The 21,327-nt window shown below is 43.6% G+C and overlaps 1 protein-coding gene across 2 annotated transcripts; it reads right to left on the bottom strand.

Moving 5' to 3' along the window:
* Nucleotides 1-1,865: 1,865 nt before the first annotated feature.
* LOC113451725 (dehydrogenase/reductase SDR family member 13-like) lies at nt 1,866-21,143 on the bottom strand. Of its 2 annotated transcripts, none has more exons than XM_087924249.1 (5): nt 21,007-21,143; nt 12,207-12,325; nt 6,041-6,164; nt 3,702-4,013; nt 1,866-2,391 (listed from the first exon to the last, which is right to left on the bottom strand). In XM_087924249.1, the coding sequence occupies exons 1-5, from the start codon at nt 21,119-21,121 to the stop codon at nt 2,132-2,134; spliced, it is 930 nt and encodes a 309-aa protein (XP_087780375.1). In that variant the 5' UTR covers nt 21,122-21,143; the 3' UTR covers nt 1,866-2,131. The 2 variants fall into 2 exon arrangements, with proteins under 2 accessions (XP_087780375.1, XP_087780371.1); XM_087924245.1 differs by lacking the exon at nt 21,007-21,143 and adding an exon at nt 20,071-20,234.
* Nucleotides 21,144-21,327: the final 184 nt, after the last annotated feature.

Below are 21,327 nucleotides of genomic sequence, written 5' to 3' on the forward strand. Positions count from 1 at the left end.
CATCCTCCTGGTTGCTCTTCTCTGCACTTTTTCTAGAGCCTCAACATCCTTTTTATAGTGTGGTGACCAAAACTGGATGCAGGACTCTAGGTGTGGCCTTACTAAGGATAGATAGAGTGGGATTAGTACCTCCCTTCATCTCGATTGTATCCCTCTGTTAACGCAATTTAGGATTGCATTGGCTTTTTTGGCTGCTGCTGCACACGGCTGGCTCCTATTTAGCTGGTTGTCCACTAAGACTCCGAGATCCCCCTCCCAGTTCCTGCTATTGAGCCTGGTTCCACCCGGTCTATTATAGGTGTCCTTTGGGTTTTTCTTGCCTAAGTGGAGGACTTGACTTTTCTCCACGTTGAATTTCATTTTGTTAGATATGGCCCAGGGTTCTAGTCTGTCAAGATCCCTCTGGATCTTCAGCCTATCATCTTCTTGGGTGTTGGCTATTCCTATGTGTGTTTTACTTTTCTTTTGCTGGTAGGCAAACTTTAAGCCCGGTGGTGTAGCGTTCTGGGTCACTCCCAGTTTGTGCTCCAGGGAGTGGTGAGAATCAAAATGTAAATACTGATCTGTGTGGGGGAGTTTTCTGTAAACTTCAGTGCGTTAAGGCTTCTGTCTTCCTTAAGGTGCACTACACAGTCAAAGAAATCCAGACTCTTTTTCTTGGCATCTTCCTGAGTGAACCTAATCTAACTACCTGCAGAATTGATGTGTTTGGCGAAGGCTTCCAATCCCCGTAGTTTAATCTTGACCCAGGTATTGTCCACAAAACTATACCAGTGTTGTGGTTAGCCGGCAGCAGGTCCAGATGGCTGAGGAGAGCGAGGGAGGAGACAGATGAGGGGCCAGGACCATCAGGGGGTGGAGTGCTGCCTTCAGAGATTGTGGGGGCTGGCAGCAACGATGAGGAAGTTCCTGAGGAGCCTGTGCCCAGGGCGCATGTGCCCAGGGCTACTCACAGGAAAGAGCAGCTGCAGCAGCACGGGCAACTCGGGAGTAAGGCTGCAAGGTCATGGCCCCTCCTTCAAGAAGATAAAAGCCAGCTGTGAATCGGACCTTCTTTGCAGGAAGCAAAGACGTTTTGAAACTCGAGCCTCGTGGACATTCCAGTATCTTAAGTTGATATTTGAAGACTCTTGTGTTGTAAAATATTTCTAGGTAGATTAGAAATTTCTAGGTAGATTAGAAATATTTCTTGGCAGTCTCGCAGAGTTTTGGCGAGGCTTCTGCTTATCCAAGTTAATTGGTTTGCAGCAGCCTTTTCACCGGGGATTCGTAAGAACCGTTAAAAGGTTTCTCTTCCCTTTGGTTCGTGTTTCTTTTATCGGAAAAGGGTTTGGGTCAGAACAACCAGTGGGTATAGACATACCCGTTGGGGTACGGAGTGGGCTGGAAGCATCCTTAGACCTCTTCACTCAATGCTCAGACTGGGAGGAGCTGGGGGCATTCCTGTCTGGGCCAGATTCCCAGGGAAGAGAGAGGAAGCGGTGCATCCCGAATGAGGAAGAGGCAGAATAGCACATGTCAACTCATAAACCATAGATATTTTATGCGGGGGAGAAAGAGGGTCAGGCTGGCTACTCTGGTATAATTCGCAGATAATATGCACCTTGTACGTAGCAATCTTTGATCTGGCAAGATTCTGTCTCTAGGTATTGAAAAGTCTAGAAATTTCTTGGGCAAAATCACTGTATGTCATTCTTCATTTTCAGGTCCTGACCATTCCTGATTCATCTCCGTGCCTGCTCTAGACAGGAAGTCCTCAACTTATGACAATTGAGCCCAGCATTTCTGTTGCTAAGCAAGACCGTGTTCTGACCCAGCCTTCGCGAGCCATGAGAAACCACTTACTCACCAGGAAAAGAGACCCCTTTTTAAACAGGGCAAGAACTGTCTTTATTCACGCTGGATTGACAAACCCAAAAATAAGTAGTCACAAGTAAGAGGCTTTGGGCAACCCACCATGACAAATCCCACAATCCTTTCCAATGTTTAAACTTCTTGGAAATTCAACCCTTGATTTGTCACATCAAACAAAACCTCTGGGCAGTTTCCGGATTCCTTGCAATCTGATGTCTGAGTTTAATCAGACACCCGCTTTTGGGTACCCCAAACTCCGCCTCTGACCCTTCCCGCCTTAAGTGGTCAGTCCCAGCAGCCTCTCGCTGAATTCCCAGAGCTTCTTGGCCAGCTGGTCATCGCGGGCCAGGGGACTGGGCACCTTCGGCTGGCAGTCCACGAAATACCCCCCGCTCAGCCTCTCGATGCCCTCCTCGGTGGCGCAGTAGATGGAGGTCTGGGCACCTGCGTCGCAATCTCGGCTGAACAGCTTAATGACCCAAGGCACCCAATCTACCCACCACGGAAGGAGGTGACCGATTTCCGTTTTAACAGCTCCTGAAAGCAAAAAAGAGAGTTGGTTGTGTGAACGGCCTGGGGTTGAAGGAAGAGGAGGAGGAAATCTTGAATGAACAACACCCATTGCCCATTGTAAATATTTTTCGCAAGACCCAATGTTCAAGTGAGTGGACAGTGGTAGAAAGCATATGTGTGTTGTGTTGTGTTGTGAACATCTGTGTGCTGCATTGCACATCTGAATCTGCTGTCGTTGGGTGGCTAATAGATTCAAATAAATAATATTACCTATCTGTCTGTTCCGTTTGGTTAAAATAGTGTGTGTGTGTGTGTGTGTGAGAGAGAGAGAGAGAGAGAGAGAACATGTGTGTTGCTTTGCACACATGAATCCATTGCAATTGGTTATACATTGAAACAAATAATACTACATAATAATGTTCTGATAGGATATTTGTAACTCAAAGTAGAAATGTGGGGTCCCTGGTCCATTCTGAGTTCGGTTGTCTTCTTGCAGTTTAGTTTTATCACCCAACTAGGTTACATTGTCAACGCCAGAAGTGAGTGGGGTTGGTGGAGAGGAGGAGGAGGAGGAGGAAGAGGAGGAGGAGGAAGAGGAGGAGGAAGAGGAGGAGGAGGAGGAGGAGGAGGAGGAGGAGGACGACTGTGGAGTCCTTGATGATCTCTGAGCTTGGTTGTTTTCTTGTGGACATTTTATTACCCAACTAGATAACATCATCAATGCTAAAAAGAGCTGGGGTTTGTGGAGGAGGAGGAGGAGGAATAAAGGGAGGAGGAGGAGGAGGAGGAGGAGGACTGTGGCAAGGGTGGGATTCATTTTTTTTTAAAAAAAAACTTCATTAAACTTTTATAATTTTAAAAAGACAAACAGCAGAAATATAAATCTTGTAACATCAACCGTTTGTGACATTCATCTTATACTAATATTTTGTGCATTATTTACAAATTGGGATTCAAATTTTTTTTTACTACCGGTTCTGTGGGGGTGGCTTGGCAGGAATGGCATGATGTGACTTAGTGGCCCTTCCCTCCCCACCCCACTGACCTGCTTTCCAGCTCCGTTCTCCTGGGCAGGGCAACCCAAGGAGACCCAGCCGATCAGCTGGGACTCAATGGGAGGCAGAGAATAGAGGGGGGAGGGGCCAGTCAGAGGTGGGATTGGCCGGTTCTCCAAACTACGCAGAATTTTCTCTCCTGGTTCTCCAGAATCGGTGAGAACCATCTGAATACCAGCTCTGCCTCTGCAGAGGGGGGTCGAGGGAGCCTGGCGGAGCCCCAGACGGACTGGGGGGCCCCTCCCATTTGGGGGGCCTTGGAGCCGGACTTCCACTCACCTGGATGAACCGCGTAGCAGGTGACGTTGGTTCCTTCCAGCCGCTTGGCCAACTCTCTGGCGTGGAGAATGTTGGCTAGTTTGCTGCTGTTGTAGGATGTTAGCATCTCCCATAACCCCTGTCCCGGCTTGTGGATGGTCTGAAAGTCGATCTTCCCAAAGATATGCAAATTCGAGGACAGGATGACGATCCGGCTCGGGGCGCAGCGCTTCAGCCGGTCCAGGAGCAGGTGGGTCAGCAGGAAGTGGCCCAAATGGTTGACCTGGAAGGCCTGGTCAAAGCCATCGGCGGTTTGGCCGGTCGTAAAGACGCCTGCCAGAAAAGTAAGCGGGTTACAGGCAGTCCTCGGCTTTACATGGAGTCACTTTCACAATCTGATGAAAGGGAAGGATGACACGGTTCCCAAGATCCGGTGGCTCCCCCTGGTGGCCACATCCCATGATTGCAACCTGGGTGCTTGAGCTGGGAAACGCGGGTAGTGACCGTAATACTGCACTCTGGCCACAGGGGGTGTGTGTCATATCATATATGACGTTTTTGTCCAAAAAAAAAAAAAGGCATTTGCTGAACAAATGCGGTTCCCATAACAACCACCTCAAAAAAAAAAAGGATGTCATATCGTGTTGGTCACAAAGGTGACCTGTTTTACAACCGTCACAACTTATGACCATAATCGGCAGGCTCCATCATGGTCTAAGGATTGCATGGAAAGGATCCAGTTTGGCCTAGGGGTTAAAGCAATAGGCCATTAAAATCAGTTTACAGAGGTTGGTCTAGTGGCTAAGCCTAGAAAATGGGAGGCCATGAGTTCAAATCCTGCCTTAAGCCATGAAAGCCAGCTGGGTGGCTTTGAGCCAATCACCAGGAGACGGGGAGTTCTAGTCCCACCCTAGACGAAGAACTGAGTGGCTTTGAGCCAATCACCAGGAGACGGGAGTTCTAGTCCCACCTTCGAAAGGAACTGAGTGGCTTTGAGCCAATCACTAGGAAATGGGGAGTTCTAGTCCCACCTTAGACAAGAACTGAGTGGCTTTGAGCCAATCACCAGGAGACAGGGAGTTCTAGTCCCACCCTAGACGAGAACTGAGTGGCTTTGAGCCAATCACCAGGGGACGGGGAGTTCTAGTCCCACCTTCGACAAGAACTGAGTGGCTTTGAGCCAATCACCAGGAGACAGGGAGTTCTAGTCCCACCTTCGAAAGGAACTGAGTGGCTTTGAGCCAATCACCAGGAGACGGGGAGTTCTAGTCCCACCTTCGAAAGGAACTGAGTGGCTTTGAGCCAATCACTAGGAAATGGGGAGTTCTAGTCCCACCCTAGACGAGAACTGAGTGGCTTTGAGCCAATCACCAGGGACGGGAGTTCTAGTCCCACCCTAGATGAGAACTGAGTGGCTTTGAGCCAATCACCAGGAGACGGGGAGTTCTAGTCCCACCTTCGACAAGAACTGAGTGACTTTGAGCCAATCACCAGGAGACAGGGAGTTCTAGTCCCACCTTGAAAGGAACTGAGTGGCTTTGAGCCAATCACCAGGAGACGGGAGTTCTAGTCCCACCTTCGAAAGGAACTGAGTGGCTTTGAGCCAATCACTAGGAAATGGGAGTTCTAGTCCCACCCTAGACGAGAACTGAGTGGCTTTGAGCCAATCACCAGGGGACGGGAGTTCTAGTCCCACCCTAGATGAGAACTGAGTGGCTTTGAGCCAATCACCAGGAGACGGGGAGTTCTAGTCCCACCTTCGACAAGAACTGAGTGACTTTGAGCCAATCACCAGGAGACGGGGAGTTCTAGTCCCACCTTCGAAAGGAACTGAGTGGCTTTGAGCCAATCACTAGGAAATGGGGAGCTCTAGTCCCACCTTAGACAAGAACTGAGTGACTTTGAGCCAATCACCAGGAGACGGGAGTTCTAGTCCCACCCTAGCGAGAACTGAGTGGCTTTGAGCCAATCACCAGGGACGGGAGTTCTAGTCCCACCTTAGACAAGAACTGAGTGACTGAGTCAATCACCAGGGACGGGAGTTCTAGTCCCACCTTCAACAAGAACTGAGTGGCTTTGAGCCAATCACCAGGAGACGGGGAGAACCCACCTCACAGGGTTGTTGTTTAGAGGAAAATAGGAGGGAGAAGAAGTGTTGGATCTGTTTGCCACCTTGAGTTACTTGTAAAAACAATAACAAAGGTGGCATAGGAAAAACGAACAGCCACAATTAGGAACCAGCCGCTTCTCAAGTTCTGGCCAAATCCCCAAAGGGAGAGAAATCCCAGACAATCCCCTTTCAATCTTCCCCCCTTCCCTCCCCCTCCGGAGTCCCTGGGGAGGGTCTGCTCTGGCCCCACCTGCGTTGTTGATGAGGATGTCCAGACGGGGCTCCGATGCTAAGAAGGTCTGTGCAAAAGCTCGCACGGAGTTCAGGTTGGCCAGATCCAGGATCATCAGGATCACCTCCGAGTTCCCGCTTTCCTGGAAAAAGGAGCGGGAGGAATCCTGAACCTCGGGATCCGGTGCGGCTTCAAAGGCAGATCCCGGTTTACTCACCTTCTGCCTAGGTCTGCTCACCTTCCAGCAATCTCTCCGGGTGGTGCGTAATAAAACAATACAGCTAATCCTCAACTTACAACCATTCATTTAGTGACCATTTAAAATTACAATGCCAATGGAAAAAAAGAAGTGATTTACGACCAGTCCTCACACTTACAGCTCTCGTAGCATCTCTGGGGGTCATGTGATCAGAATTTGGGTGCTTGGCAACCAGTGATATTTCCGATGGTGGCGGAATCCAGAGGTCACGTGATCATTGTTTGTGATCGTCCCAAGAGGATTCGGACAAGCAAAGTCGATGGAGGGAGCTGGATTCACTCAAGAACCATGTGATTCACTTAACAACTCTATTGATTTGCCTAACAATCATGGCAAAAATTGGGTCTGGCTGACTTAAAATACCTGTCATGACTGTCTGTTGAGGTAATTCCCCATTAGGAGAATGAGCGCATACAGAGAGACGTATTTGAGAGGAGTGTTTGAATAATACACACACAGCACACAGATACGCTGTAGAGTAAATGTAGGTTTTTAGTTCCAGAAAGGTTTAAGCAAAGTCCAAAAATAAGCAATCCAAAGTCATTCACAGGTAAAATCAGTCAGTTTTCAACCAGGGATAATCCAAATATCAAATTCCAGTGCCAAAAAACAGTTCAGTATCAGACTTATATTAAATCCAGTAATATCAGTCAATTAGAAGAAATGGAACAACGGTGTTAGGAATAACAAGGTTACCTAACGTAGTTTGGGTAAAATAATATATATAAACTATGATTGTAAGTTTAAGTGTGTGTCACTTTAAAACTGCAAAGCATGTAATTTTGGGTGTGGTGTGAAACCACCATAAGAGGGAGCAAGAGAACCTGACAATTACTGGATTGCATGGATTGATGGTTTGTTAACTGCGTGTTTCCCCTACTGCTGAGTTGCTGAAGGAAGAGAGGAGTTTTGACTTCTTCATATCTCTACTGCGAGGAGATATATTACTGGACTGATATTTGTAAGTTTACTGACCTCTCTTTTTCGACACTGGAATTTGCAACTGAATAATCCCTGGACGGACTGAACTAGTGAATGATATATGGACTGTTTGACTATGCTATAACTCTTACTGGAATAAACTGTTTAATTGGCACTGTGTATCTGTTTTACTGAGTGTAAGCTACAAAAACGTTTATCTCACATATTTTGCCTGCCTGCCTGACTGCTGTGCAGATTCCCTAACACTGGTTATGGGCCCAGCTGCACAGTCAGACTAACCAGGATATAACAGGCTTATATAAAGTGAGAGTTAGTGTAGTTACACAATACTGTAAACAGACAGCTGTGTTTTATTAATTATAGTTTAATATCCAGAGAAAGATGGCACAAGTCAATTTACCAAGTTTGTCTCTAATATCCAAACTGGATGGAACAAACTATGTTTCATGGTCTATGAAATGCAGCCTACTTCTATGCAAGGAAGGTTTGTGGAGTATAATTCAAAACCCATCAGAGGTAGATGCTTGGGATCCAGAGGATGAAGATGATGCCCAGAAAATACAAGAATATAAACTAAAGAATGAGCAAGCTCTCTGTATAATAGGACTGACACTCTGTGACCAGCAGCTTGTCCATATTCGTGGAGAAGAAACAGCTGCTAAGTGCTGGGAGAATTTAAAGAAGATTTATGCTCGAGACAGTGTAGGAGCACATATAAATCTTACACGGAAGCTGTTCAGAACACATCTTCAAAAGAATGGAGACATGTTGACTCATATAAACACTATGAAGAGGATTGTTCAAGAGCTGCATGAAAAAGAGCTTATCTTCACTGAACTACATCAGGTTTATATAATTTTGTCTTCATTAGATGAGAGCTATGACGACTATGTAACTTCGCTGGAAGTTCTGCCAAAAGATAACCTCACATTAACTGACATTACTGGCAGATTAATTGAAGAAGCCAGGAGAAGGCTTGAAAGGGATCAACTCAGAACGGAACAACCACAAGAAGAGGAATTATCTTCGTCAGCCTACACGATTAGAAAATGTTTTAATTGTGGAAGAAAAGGACATTTGGCTAGATTCTGCAAGAAAGAAAAACACCAAAATGCCAGCCAGAATGCTAAAAGGCATCAAAAGGATAAAAAATGCTTAGAATTAGCCATGTATAGCAACCAAACTGTGAACAATAATAATTTTTGGGTGGTAGATAGTGGAGCATCGCACTGCATAACGAAAGATAAGAAAAGATTTATTAAGATGTCCACGAGTTCACAGCAGATATCGTTAGCTAATGGCTGGAAACTTAAAGCAACAGCAGAAGGTACTGCATACTGTTCTTGCATAAAAGAAAATGTAAAAATGTTATATGTACCACAACTTAAGTTTAATTTGCTTTCGGTTAGAGTTTTGATTAAACTAGGTTATGTAGTTACCTTTAGGGGAGAAAACTGCATAATAGAAAAGGAAGGTAAAAAAGTGACTGCAACTTTAAAAGGTGAATTGTATGTGTTAAATGATAATCAATTAGAGGTGGCTAACACAGTGTATAATAATGTTAAACCTCATGATGAATGCATACATTTGTTACACAGACGTTTAGGGCATATAAATTTTAAAATGCTCAAGCAAATGGTTGAACTGTCTAAAGGTATAAAACTGAAGCCTTGCAGTAAGTATTTGCACTGCAATGCTTGCAGTCAAGAAAAAGGCAAGGTAATACCAGCAAATAGAATTAATGGATTTAAAACTAAGGAGCCTCTAGAGGTCGTAGTTGCTGATATTATAGGTCCTAAAAAACCAAGTGTGGGAGGTGCTCGTTATATATTAAGTATAATGGATCATTATTCTAGATATGGTTTCTGTTATTTAATGAAGAGTAAAACGGAAACATATCAAAATTTCTTTAATTGGTTGAAGTTTGCAGAAAGAAAAACTAAAAGGAAACTAGTAAATCTTGTAACTGATAATGGTACGGAATTTATAAATAATAAATTCCAAAATAGACTGAAGATGGCAGGTGTAGAACATAAAAGGTCTGCACCATATAGGCCACAACATAATTTCTTTATAGAAAGACGAGGCCAAACACTACAGGCAATGGCTTGTACTATGTTGTCCGATTCAGGATTACCTGAAAATTTGTGGGGAGAAGCAATAATGTGTGGTAATCATATATTGAATAATGTTGTTAACTCAACAACAGGTGAATTACCATTCACATGGTGGCATGGTAGAAAACCTGACCTAAGCTACATGCACACATTTGGAGCACCAGCATGGGTGCATATTCCTACACAACTGAGACATAAGGGACAGCATAGGGCTAAAAGATTATTTTTTGTAGGTTACGAATCTAACCATAAATCTTACAGGTTCTGAGAAGAGGGCACAATTAGAATTTATTGTAGTGCTAGTGCACAATTCCTGGAACATGTAGGATGGGAAAAACTGGAGCAAGATTCGTGTAATTATAGAAACCTACAAAAGACCAAACCACCATATCAGTAATAAGAAAAGTCCAATTAAAGAGGAAGTAAAGGAAGAGCAAATAGGACCAAAACAAGAAGAAATAGATAACCAGGAACAGATGATAGATAAAAGTCCACCTGTAAGCCCTGTACTACCTAGACGGTCAACACGAGAAAGCAGACCACCTGATAGGTACCAAGCAAGTGTAGTTTGCCAAGTTAGTAAAATTCCAACTACTGTGGAAGAACTAAAAATGTATCCTGCAAAGGATCAAGGGAATTGGCATACAGCAATGCAAAAGGAACTGAATTCATTAAAACAGATGGGAGTCTATGAGAATGCTAAATTACCTCCAGGTGAAAAGTCCATTGGATGCAAATGGATATTTAAATTAAAAACAGGTACAAATGGGACTGTTACCCATAAGGCTAGGTTGGTAGCTCAAGGATTTAATCAAACTGCATGTGATTATGATGAAGTGTTTGCACCAAGTCTAAAAGCAACAACCTTGAGAGCAGCTTTAGTGTGGGCAGCTAAGAAAAACTATGTCATAAATCATTTAGATGTAGAAACTGCCTATCTGCATGCACCATTGCAGCACACTATATACCTAAAGAAACCTGTAGGGATTAAGGATGATAAAACTAATAATGACTGTTGGAAACTTAAAAAGAGTCTCTATGGATTAAAACAATCTGGTTACGAATGGAACCAATATATTGTTAAGGAGTTAAACAATATAGGGTTTAAAGCAGGTTTAGCTGATCCATGTTTATTTAAAAGAGAGACAAATGGAATAGTGTCATTATTATTGTTGTTTACAGATGATATTGCTTTAATTACAAAAACTAATAATGAAGCTACTGAAATAATATCATTATTAGGTAAGAGGATAAAATTAAAGCAATTAGGAGAGATAAAACAGTATCTCGGATTGACAATAAATAAAACCAACGGTGGCTATAAGATATCTCAAGAGGATAAGATTTATCAATTACTAAAAACATATAAGATGGAACTTTGTAAGCCAGCAAAAACTCCAATGAGTCAGGAATTTTGCTGCACTGATGCTCAGAGTTCAAAATTCAATAAGACTATCAGTCGCTAATTGGTAGTCTATCGTACATTAGTAATTGGTCAAGGCCAGATATTGCCTATTAGCGTTAATCAATTGGCTCGATTCAACGCTGAACCCGCTGAACGACACTGGCAAGCGGCAAAACGTATCTTAAGATATCTTAAAAGGACAATGCACTATGCACTGTATTTGGAGCCAAAAGATGATTTGATTTTAAGTGCATATGCTGATGCAAGTTTTGCAACAGATATAAACACTAGGAAATCAACTTCAGGAATGGCTATACTACTAGGAAAAGCATTGATTGGTTGGAGGTCAATTAGACAGCAACACATAAATATATCCACAATGGAAGCAGAATTTTCATGTCTATCCTTATTATGTACTGATTTAATTCTGTATAAACAGTTATTATTGGATATGGGATTAACTGTTAATGATTCCATTATAGTGTATGAGGACAATCAAGCAGCCATACAGATGGCTACAAATATTGCTGTGAAAACGAGATCTAAGCATACAGATCTTAGATATCTGAATGTAAGACAATCTGTAAAGGATGGTTAAATAAGATTGGAATATTGTATGACTGAACAAAATATTGCTGATCAATTTACAAAAGCCCAAGGTGCAGTCAAACACAAAGAAAGTTGTGATGACTATGGGTTAAGGTTGTAAATAGATATATATATTATTATATTACCCAAAAGGGGAGAATGTTAGGAATAACATAGGTTACCTAACGTAATTTGGGTAAAATAATATATATAAACTATGATTGTAAGTTTAAGTGTGTGCCACTTTAAAACTGCAAAGCATGTAATTTTGGGTGTGGTGTGAAACCACCATAAGAGGGAGCAAGAGAACCTGACAATTACTGGATTGCATGGATTGATGGTTTGTTAACTGCGTGTTTCCCCTACTGCTGAGTTGCTGAAGGAAGAGAGGAGTTTTTGACTTCTTCATATCTCTACTGCGAGGAGATATATTACTGGACTGATAGTTGTAAGTTTACTGACCTCTCTTTTTCGACACTGGAATTTGCAACTGAATAATCCCTGAGCCGACTGTACTAGTGAATGATATATGGACTGTTTGACTATGCTATACCTCTTACTGGAATAAACTGTTTAACTAGCATGGTGTATCTGTTTTACTGAGTGTAAGCTACAAAAAACGTTTATCTCACATATTTTGCCTGCCTGCCTGACTGCTGTGCAGATTCTGCTAGGGTGTATCCCTAACACACGTATTTGTTGATGCTTCGTTTAAACACAGATTTCCACTTGTACGTAGAGTGTGTTTTATCTGTGTTGCGTATTAGGGATTGCATGATCTCTGCAGATGCCACACACTAAATAAATGACTAAAAATCACCAGGAAAACACCTGCGTGGAGAAGAACAGAGGAAAGGCAGGGCAAGCGCTTACCCGTCGGATGTCATACACGGCCGATTCTCCTCTCGCTTTGTCGCGGCATGCCAGAATGACACGGGCTCCTCTCTGGGCCAGATCCACCGCTGTGGCCTTCCCGATCCCAGAATTTCCACCTAGGAAAAGCCAGAGAAATGATTCGCTGAGGTCGCCCAGCCATCAATGAAGATCCAGGAGTCGGGCCAGCATTGCCAAAAAAGCATTTAGACTTGTTAACCTTATTTTGCAAAGCTTCTTCTCCAGTAACTTTGAATTGCTAACAAATTCATACAAAGCCTTTGCCAGACCAATTCTTGAATACAACTCATCTGCCTGGAACCCGCACTGTATACCAGACATTTACACGATTGAGCAGTCCGGAAGTATTTCTTGAGAAGAGTCCTCCACTTTTCTACCCACAAAAGAATTCCCTCGGCCTCCAAGGAAACCAACACCAAACTGAGGTAACAGCAAAACCTTTTAATGATTCTTTACAAATTCCGTTCCTTCCTGGTTCAAAGGCTGTTTCAAACTCATTGTCTCTGATAAGAACGACACTTGCCAAGGCTGCCAAGAACACTCGATAAAGTTGCCAATAACTATTTCAAACACAAAGAGTTTGCAAACACAAACTAAGAGAGTCCGAACGTCCACAAGGCTCGAGTGCAAAAACGTCTTTGCTTCCTGCAAAGAACTCTGGTTTCTCAGCTGGCTTTTATCTCTTAAGGGAGGGGCCATCACCTTGCAGCCTTGCTCCCGAGTCACCTGTGCTGCTGCAGTTGCTCTTCCCTTCAAGCAACACTGCGCACCCTGGGCACAGGCTCCTCTGGGTCCTCTTCCTCACTGCTGCCAGCCTCCACAAGCTCCGAAGGCAGCACTCCACCCCCGATGGTCCTGGCCCCATCCCTGCATCACACGCAGACCCCTCATCCGAGTCCTCGCCCTCCGAGGCCTCAGCCATCCACGTCTGCTGCCGGCGAACCACAACAACCATGGACCTCACCCCATTCCTAAGTGGTCCTTAAAGGGGGCGTGCTACCGTCCCTGTCTTTCTGTCCCCAATTAATCTGTATTGACTTCCCTTCTTCCTGTTTATGTTCATACCTACATTTGTTATCTTGTACATATTGGATAAGCAAATAAGGGGAGGGAGGGTGGAAAGAAGGGAGGAAGGGAGGGAGGGAGAGAAGGAAGGAAGGGAGGGAGGGAGGGAGGGAGGAAGGAAGGAGATGGGAATGAGAGGGAGGAAGGAAGGAAGGAAGGAAGGAAGGAAGGAAGGAAGGAAGGAAGGAAGGAAGGAGATGGGAATGAGAGGGAGAAGGAAGGAAGGAGATGGGAATGAGAGGGAGGAAGGAAGGAAGGAAGGAAGGAAGGAAGGAAGGAAGGAAGGAAGGAAGGAAGGAAGGAAGACATGGGAATGAGAGGGAGAAGGAAGGAAGGAAAGACATGGGAATGAGAGCGAGGAAGGAAGGAAGGAAGGAAGGAAGGAAGGAAGGAAGGAAGGAAGGAAGGAAGGAAGGAGATGGGAATGAGAGGGAGAAGGAAGGAAGGAAGGAAGGAAGGAAGGAAGGAAGGAAGGAAGGAAGGAAGGAAGGAAGGAAGGAAGGAGATGGGAATGAGAGGAGAGAAGGAAGGAAGGAAGGAAGGAAGGAAGGAAGGAAGGAAGGAAGGAAGGAAGGAGGAGGGAGGAGATGGGAATGAGAGGGAGAAGGAAGGAAGGAAGGAAGGAAGGAAGGAAGGAAGGAGATGGGAATGAGAGGGAGAAGGAAGGAAGGAAGGAAGGAAGGAAGGAAGGAAGGAAGGAAAGACATGGGAATGAGAGGGAGGAAGGAAGGAAGGAAGGAGATGGGAATGAGAGGGAGAAGGAAGGAAGGAAGGAAGGAAGGAAGGAAAGACATGGGAATGAGAGGGAGGAAGGAAGGAAGGAAGGAAGGAAGGAGATGGGAATGAGAGGGAGAAGGAAGGAAGGAAGGAAGGAAGGAAGGAAGGAAGGAAGGAAGGAAGGAAGGAAGGAAGGAGATGGGAATGAGAGGGAGAAGGAAGGAAGGAAGGAAGGAAGGAAAGACATGGGAATGAGAGGGAGGGAGGGAGGGAGGAAGGAAGGAAGGAAGGAAGGAAGGAAGATGGGAATGAGAGGGAGGGAGGAGGAGAGGGAGAGTGGAAGGAAGGAAGGAAGATAGGAAGGAAGGAGATGGGAATGAGAGGGAGAAGGAAGGAAGGAAGGAAGGAAAGACATGGGAATGAGAGGGAGAGAGGGAGGGAGGAAGGAAGGAAGGAAGGAAGGAAGGAAGGAAGGAAGATGGGAATGAGAGGGAGGGAGGAGGAGAGGGAGAGTGGAAGGAAGGAAGGAAGGAGATGGGAATGAGAGGGAGAGAGGAGGAGAGGGAGGGTGGAAGGAAGGAAGGAAGGAGATGGGAATGAGAGGGAGAGAGGAGGAGAGGGAGGGTGGAAGGAAGGAAGGAAGGAGATGGGAATGAGAGGGAGAGAGGAGGAGAGGGAGGGTGGAAGGAAGGAAGGAAGGAGATGGGAATGAGAGGGAGAGAGGAGGAGAGGGAGGGTGGAAGGAAGGAAGGAAGGAGATGGGAATGAGAGGGAGAGAGGAGGAGAGGGAAGGTGGAAGGAAGGAAGGAAGGTGTTGTAATGACGAGGCAGTCGAGGTGTTTGATCATGATCAACTGATTCATGATGATCTTTATTGGAATCTAGTCTTGCATTTATACACATTTTTAGTTATCCTCCAACATTGGTTAACTTTGGTTTCTGCTTGACTTTCATTATTGTTCAGCATAGTAATTAACACAATTAATGATCTCTAGTCAGAGTCCAACATATGTTTACTTCCTCTCTCTAACCCTCCTTTAGATGGGTAACTTTGCTTGCCTGAGTTGTATCTGCTTGGAATCATCCTTTATCAGAGGTTTGCCATCCGAGATTGGAACATTCCTGCATTTACAACTCTACATATCCTCTTTTTTATTTTAAATGGAGGATTCAAAGATTTATGAATGTATCACAATTGTAAAGGAGTAAGAGAGGGGGAAGCAGGACGAAACAATGCAAATAAATTTGGAATACATTGAATAAAAGAACAGGTTACAATTAGTACAATAATAGTAATTATAGCATAAAAGAAAAACTGTCTGAGCCAAGACCAATCAGGAAGCCAATTGGTTAGCCACTCAAAAGGTGAGTACTGAGCATGGATGTTATTTTGAATGTATGATTGTAAATTGGCCAGCTCATCCTCAATAGTTTTATTCAAAGAATGAAAAATTCTGAGGATGAACATTAGTGGCATATTTATCAAAAAAGAATCACATATTAGGATCTTTAATCCGCCAACCAGAGCATATCGATCCTGTATTAGATGGATCAGAGGCATTAAAAATAGGAAAATTGTCAGGATACATATCAGGAGCTATATTAAATCCATAGAAAGAAGAATTAAAGGTACCTGACAGCCAACAGTAGTTAGAACAATAACTATAATTCCCTAGTTTTTTTAATATGTGCTGAGCAGCATCATAATCCAACCAACGATGAATCCAAGTGTGTTTAGCGTGACAACAGAAACACAGACCCCTTGTAAATTGGCTAAATTTCAAGTAGAATTCAATTGCACAGGGGGTTTAGAAAATAGCCAGGAGTGTGAAATAGATTGTAGTTGTGAGACAATAAATGTAGAAGACATGATCAAGTTGGGGTAAAAGAAATTTGACCAAATGCCATTGGGGGCTCAGAGTATCAAGAAATATTTGTGCCATGGGTCATAAACATATATTGGGCATGACGAACCCACAAATTAGGGTTAAGATGAACCACAGAAGTGTCATTTTGAGCAGAAACACCATTAACCATAAACAGGAAAATACAAAGTAAAATGGAAACAGAATTAGCAGTAATAATAGCAAAAACAGCAGCAACAAGATTTTCAGGAGTCTGAGGTAATGAGGCCTGTTGCAGTTGTTGTTGAGCTTGATATGTAGTAGATTTAACCTGGCCCCAAGTGATGGGTTGCCGGTGCGTCAACCTTGGAAGACGGACTTCCGTGTTCAAATGAAGATTGAAATCCAGAAATGGGTTGTGAAGGCCCTGATGCCATGCCATGATACGGACGAACACAGCGCGCTGGAACCCACATTGCTTGTCGAGTAGAAGGATCTTCCATGGCGGCGTAACCGCGACCCCAGGTGATCAGCGGTGCAGCGATCCACCCTTTCCAGGTTGGATCTGGAGCTTGGCGGTTCTTTACCAAAGGCCTTGCTAAAGATTCAGTAGTTCGAAAATGCAAATTAACAGGTGAGTCTGCAAGAGAATCTAAACAGGTTAAATAATTCCAAGTATATAATGCTACAGCAATGAGATTTTGAATCTTTCGCAGATGGTAAGGGCCAGACTCAGTTTGTAATTGTTTCTAAAGCAATGCCTTAAAAGTACGATGAGCTTGCTCAACTATCGCTTGACCCTGAGAGTTGTAAGGAATTCCATGCACTAAAGTAATATTCCATTTCTGACAAAAGGTTTGAAATTCTTTACTAATATAAGCTGGGCCATTATCAGTTTTCAACTGAGAAGGCCCACCCATTACAGCAAAAGAGGATAGGCAATGAGAAATAACATCTGAAGTACATTCATGTTTTAAAACAGTAACCCAAAGGAAGTGTGAATGAGTGTCAATAAACGTGTGAAGATAAGAGTTTGGCTTAAAGTTTGAAAATTGAGTTACACCCATTTGCCAAATTTGATTAGCTTGGGTTCCTCGTGGGTTGACACCCACTGGAAAAGGAACTGCCAGTTGCTGACAAGCTGGACAAGCACGGACAATATCCCGGGCTTGAGATAATGAAATTTTAAATTGCTTTGCAAGCGATTTGGCATTTTGATGAAAATAAGAATGGCTATCAACAGGATCAACAAACAAAGATGCAACATCCTTTAAGGATTCATCTGCCTTCCGATTTCCTTCAGTCAAGGCATTAGTAAAGGGCGTATGACTCCGAATGTGTTCTACATACAAAGAATACAAGCGAGTTTCCAAACTATTCTTTAAAGATAAAAACAAGGATAACAAATTCTTATCCAAAGAGAGAGCACAATAAGAAAAGGGAAGAGATTGCATAGCTAAATACACATATTGAGTATCAACAATTAAGTTAATAGGTTGGTCATTGAACAATCGTAAAGCCAAAATCACAGCAGCCAGCTCAGCACGTTGAGCTGAAGTCTGCGTGGCAGTAAATTTAAAATACCATTGTTGTTGAATCTGCCAGATGACCACACCCCTTGTAGGTGATCCATCAGTAAAGACTGTAAGAGCTTTAGAAATAGGATTTCGCACAAAAATGGAAGAAAAGGCCGGATTTAAAGTAGCAGTAACCACTATTCTAGGATCCTTGGGTAAAGAATACAACAAGTTTCCCACATATTGAGAAAAAGCTATCTGATATGATTCTGAAATCATCATCAAATGCTCATGTTCAACTTTTGTACGAGTGAAAGCTAAGCTAATGAGATCCTGACCTGTAAGATGTAAGGCTCGTTTACAACCTTTAATAATCAAATCCTCTAATGCTGATTTGATAAGGATAAATGTTTCTAGGCGGAGTAGCTGACTAATCCATTCAGGAACGTTGACTGCCTATGGAGAGGCATTAGTATAAAGACATCTCGTGGGTAAGGGTGCAGTAGGAAGAATAGCTAAACAAAATCCTATTATTAAGGATGTTATCCTGTCCTCATATTGATGCTTAAACTTATTCAATATTTCTTGAAGGCGTGTTCTTTGAAGATCAGTTAATATAATTAGATCTCCTGGTGATTGTGCTCCTTTCAAAGACTGAAATAAGGGCAACATATCACCAGTTGGAATGTAGAAGAATGGGCGTGCCCAATTAATAATGCCAAGTACTTTTTGCCATTGTACTAAGGTATATGATTTCTGTACTTGTAATTCAGGAAGAATTGGAATGGAGAAATTGTGCAACATTCTATGTCCTAAGAAGGTATAAGGTTCTTCCTTTTGAATTTTGTCTGAGGCTATATACAATCCCTGTTGTGCCACAATATCCATTAACTCTTTTAACAACTTAGATCCATCAAAATCTGGGGCTGCTATCAATATATCATCCATGTGATGATAGACTAAATAGGAAGGAAATTTATTCCTAAAGGGTTGAAGAGCATTATCCACGAATATTGACAAAGTGTAGGGGAATTAAGCATTCCCTGAGGCAACACTCGCCAATGATATCGTTTTGTGGGCATGCTATTATTAAAAACTTCTCTTAAATCATGAAGGAAATGCCATTTCCCATTTTTCTTTTTTATGACAAAAACAGGAGTATTCCAAGACTAGTAGAAAGTTCTATATGACCAGCAGCCAACTGTTCTTGAACCAATTGTTGTAAAGCAGCAAGTTTTTCCCTTGATAACGGCCGTTGTTCCACCCAAACCGGCGTAGAACAGAGCCATTTAAGAGGAAGAGCCATCATCAAGAATCAAATGGGCATTAAGAAGAGAAAAGATATCATGGCTCCAAATATTAGTATGAATATCTAGAAAATATGGTTGTAGGAAAAAATACTTACCAGCAGATTTTGTAATATTAATTTCTTGAACACTCTGCCAAGCAGCTGTAGAACCTCCTATTCCCCACAATGAAGAAACTGTCATTTTTGGCCACTGTACTGGCCACTGTAAAGAGGAGATGACAGTAACATCGGCTCCAGTATCCAATAACCCTTGAAATGGTTGTTTATTTAGGAAGAGAGAGGAGTTCAGCTGATGAAGTAAGCCTACAGATAAAAAAGTTGATCCAAATCCTGCATCCACACGATTGCCTATACCAGGAGATGGATTTTCATATAGAAGAAGAAACAATTGAACAACAGAAGAATTACAAGGAAGAACTTGAGGAAGATTCACCCAAATCTGAATCGTGAGGATACCAGTGTAATCTGAATCTATTACACCAGGCACAACAAAACAGCCCTTTTTGTGTGCAGAAGAACGAGGCAAAAATTAATCCAACTAATCCTGAAGGAAAAGATCCTTTAAATTGAGACGGAACTATTTTTTAATTTCCAAGGGAAATTTAAACTCAATTTCCTCTTGAGTGATTAAATTGATCCCAGTGCTACCAACTGTGGCTGGGGAAGAGCGAGAGAGACTGCTGGAGGAGTCAAGTAATATTTGCTTCCAATCTTCAGGAATCATTGTATAACCATTTTTTTATTCCTTCTACAAGTCCTTTTGTAAAATTACCACTAATCCCATAGTCTGTAAGTGTCTTTTTTAAAACTCTCTTAAGATCTGATAAGGCAGACCCTCCCGTTCTGCTACTTGCAGTCCAAGCTGTGGCCCCTGACCAGGACGATATTGTACTGGACCAACAGACAATAATTCTGCAAGTTCTGTTCCTGAGACAGAGGCATCCTTTTTACAAGCCTCAACCATTTTCTGAAAAGAAGACCGAACAATGGAGTCAGGAGGCTTTTGCCCTGTATCTGCAGGAGCTGAGGGAATTGAAGACATATATTCAGGTGAAGAAGGGGGACAAATGACAGCATTAGTATAACGTGGAGGTGTTAAAAGAGAAAGTTCCTTGTGACCAAATTTTTCAATTGCATGCCTACATAAATGCCACACCTGCAAAACTTCTATTTTTGCTCGAGGTTCAGTATGCAATGCTTTCCCTATATGTTCCTAATCAGTTAATTTTAAAGACCCCTTTTCTGGGTACCATAAGGCACTGAGCTGCAATCTCCTGGACCAGCCTTAAGAGATTTCTCTGTGGTACCTGAGTATTATTTTTCTTCAACAAATAGCCTAATTCATCTACATGCTTCCTTTGTTTCTCAGAAAGCGAAGACCCCATACTTACAGAAACCCAAAAATGGTTGAGAAACCCCAAAGGGTTGAAGGTGCACCAAATCCTTGCCGGACGAAGTAAGAGGGTCTCTGTTCATGCGCCACTTGTTGTAATGACGAGGCAGTCGAGGTGTTTGATCATGATCAACTGAATCATGATGATCTTTATTGGAGTCTAGTCTTGCATTTATACACATTTTTAGTAATCCTCTAACATTGCTTAACTTTGGTTATTGCTTAAATTTCGTTACTGTTTAGCATAGTACCAAACATCTCTAGTCAGAGTCCAACATATGTTTACTTCCTCTCTCTAACCCTCCTTTAGATGGGTAACTTTGCTTGCCTGAGTTGTATCTGCTTGGAAACATCCTTTATCAGAGGTTTGCCATCCGAGATTGGAACATTCCTGCATTTACAACTCTGAAGGAAGGAAGGAAGGAAGGAAGGAAGGAAGGAAGGAAGGAAGGAAGGAAGGAAGGAAGGAAGGAAGGAAGGAGATGGGAATGAGAAGGAGGGAGGAGGGGAGGGAGAGAGGAAGGAAGGAAGGAAGGAAGGAAGGAAGGAAGGAAGGAAGGAAGGAAGGAAGGAAGGAAGGAAGGAAGGAAGGAAGGAGATGGGAATAAGAAGGAGGGAGGAGGAGAGGGAGAGTGGAAGGAAGGAAGGAAGGAAGGAAGGAAGGAAGGAAGGAAGGAAGGAAGGAGATGGGAATGAGAAGGAGGGGAGGAGGGGAGGGAGAGAGGATGGAAGGAAGGAAGGAAGGAAGGAAGGAAGGAAGGAGATGGGAATGAGAAGGAGGGAGGAGGAGAGGGAGAGTGGAAGGAAGGAAGGAAGGAAGGAGATGAGAAAGAAAGAAAGAAAGAAAGAAAGAAAGAAAGAAAGAAAGAAAGAAAGAAAGAAAGAAAGAAAGAAAGAAAGAAAGAAAAGGGAGACACCCCCGCCCCCAGCCTACCTGTGATGAGCACCGTCTTGCCCCTCAGGCTGACCGCGTTCCGGCACCAGGTGGCCGCCACGAAGGTGTCCCAAATCAGCGAGTAGAGCCCCAGCAGCACCGCCGCCCCGTCCATGGTCCGATCCCCGGTCTGGCCCCTAAGCCTCCAGCGCTCCCCTTTCAGCCCGCCCGCCCCTCCCGTCGCCCCGCCCGCCCCGCCCGCGCGTGGGAAAGCCACGGTGCCCCGGGCACGGCTGCAATCTCTCGTCCCGAGCGAGGAAGGGAAGGAGATGGGAAGGAGAGGGAGGATGGATGGATGGATGGATGGAAGGAAGGAAGGAA

This window comes from Pseudonaja textilis, chromosome 1, assembly GCF_049901715.1.
Source record: "Pseudonaja textilis isolate UNSWEBS1 chromosome 1, rPseTex1.2, whole genome shotgun sequence".
Taxonomy (NCBI): Eukaryota; Metazoa; Chordata; class Lepidosauria; order Squamata; family Elapidae; genus Pseudonaja; species Pseudonaja textilis.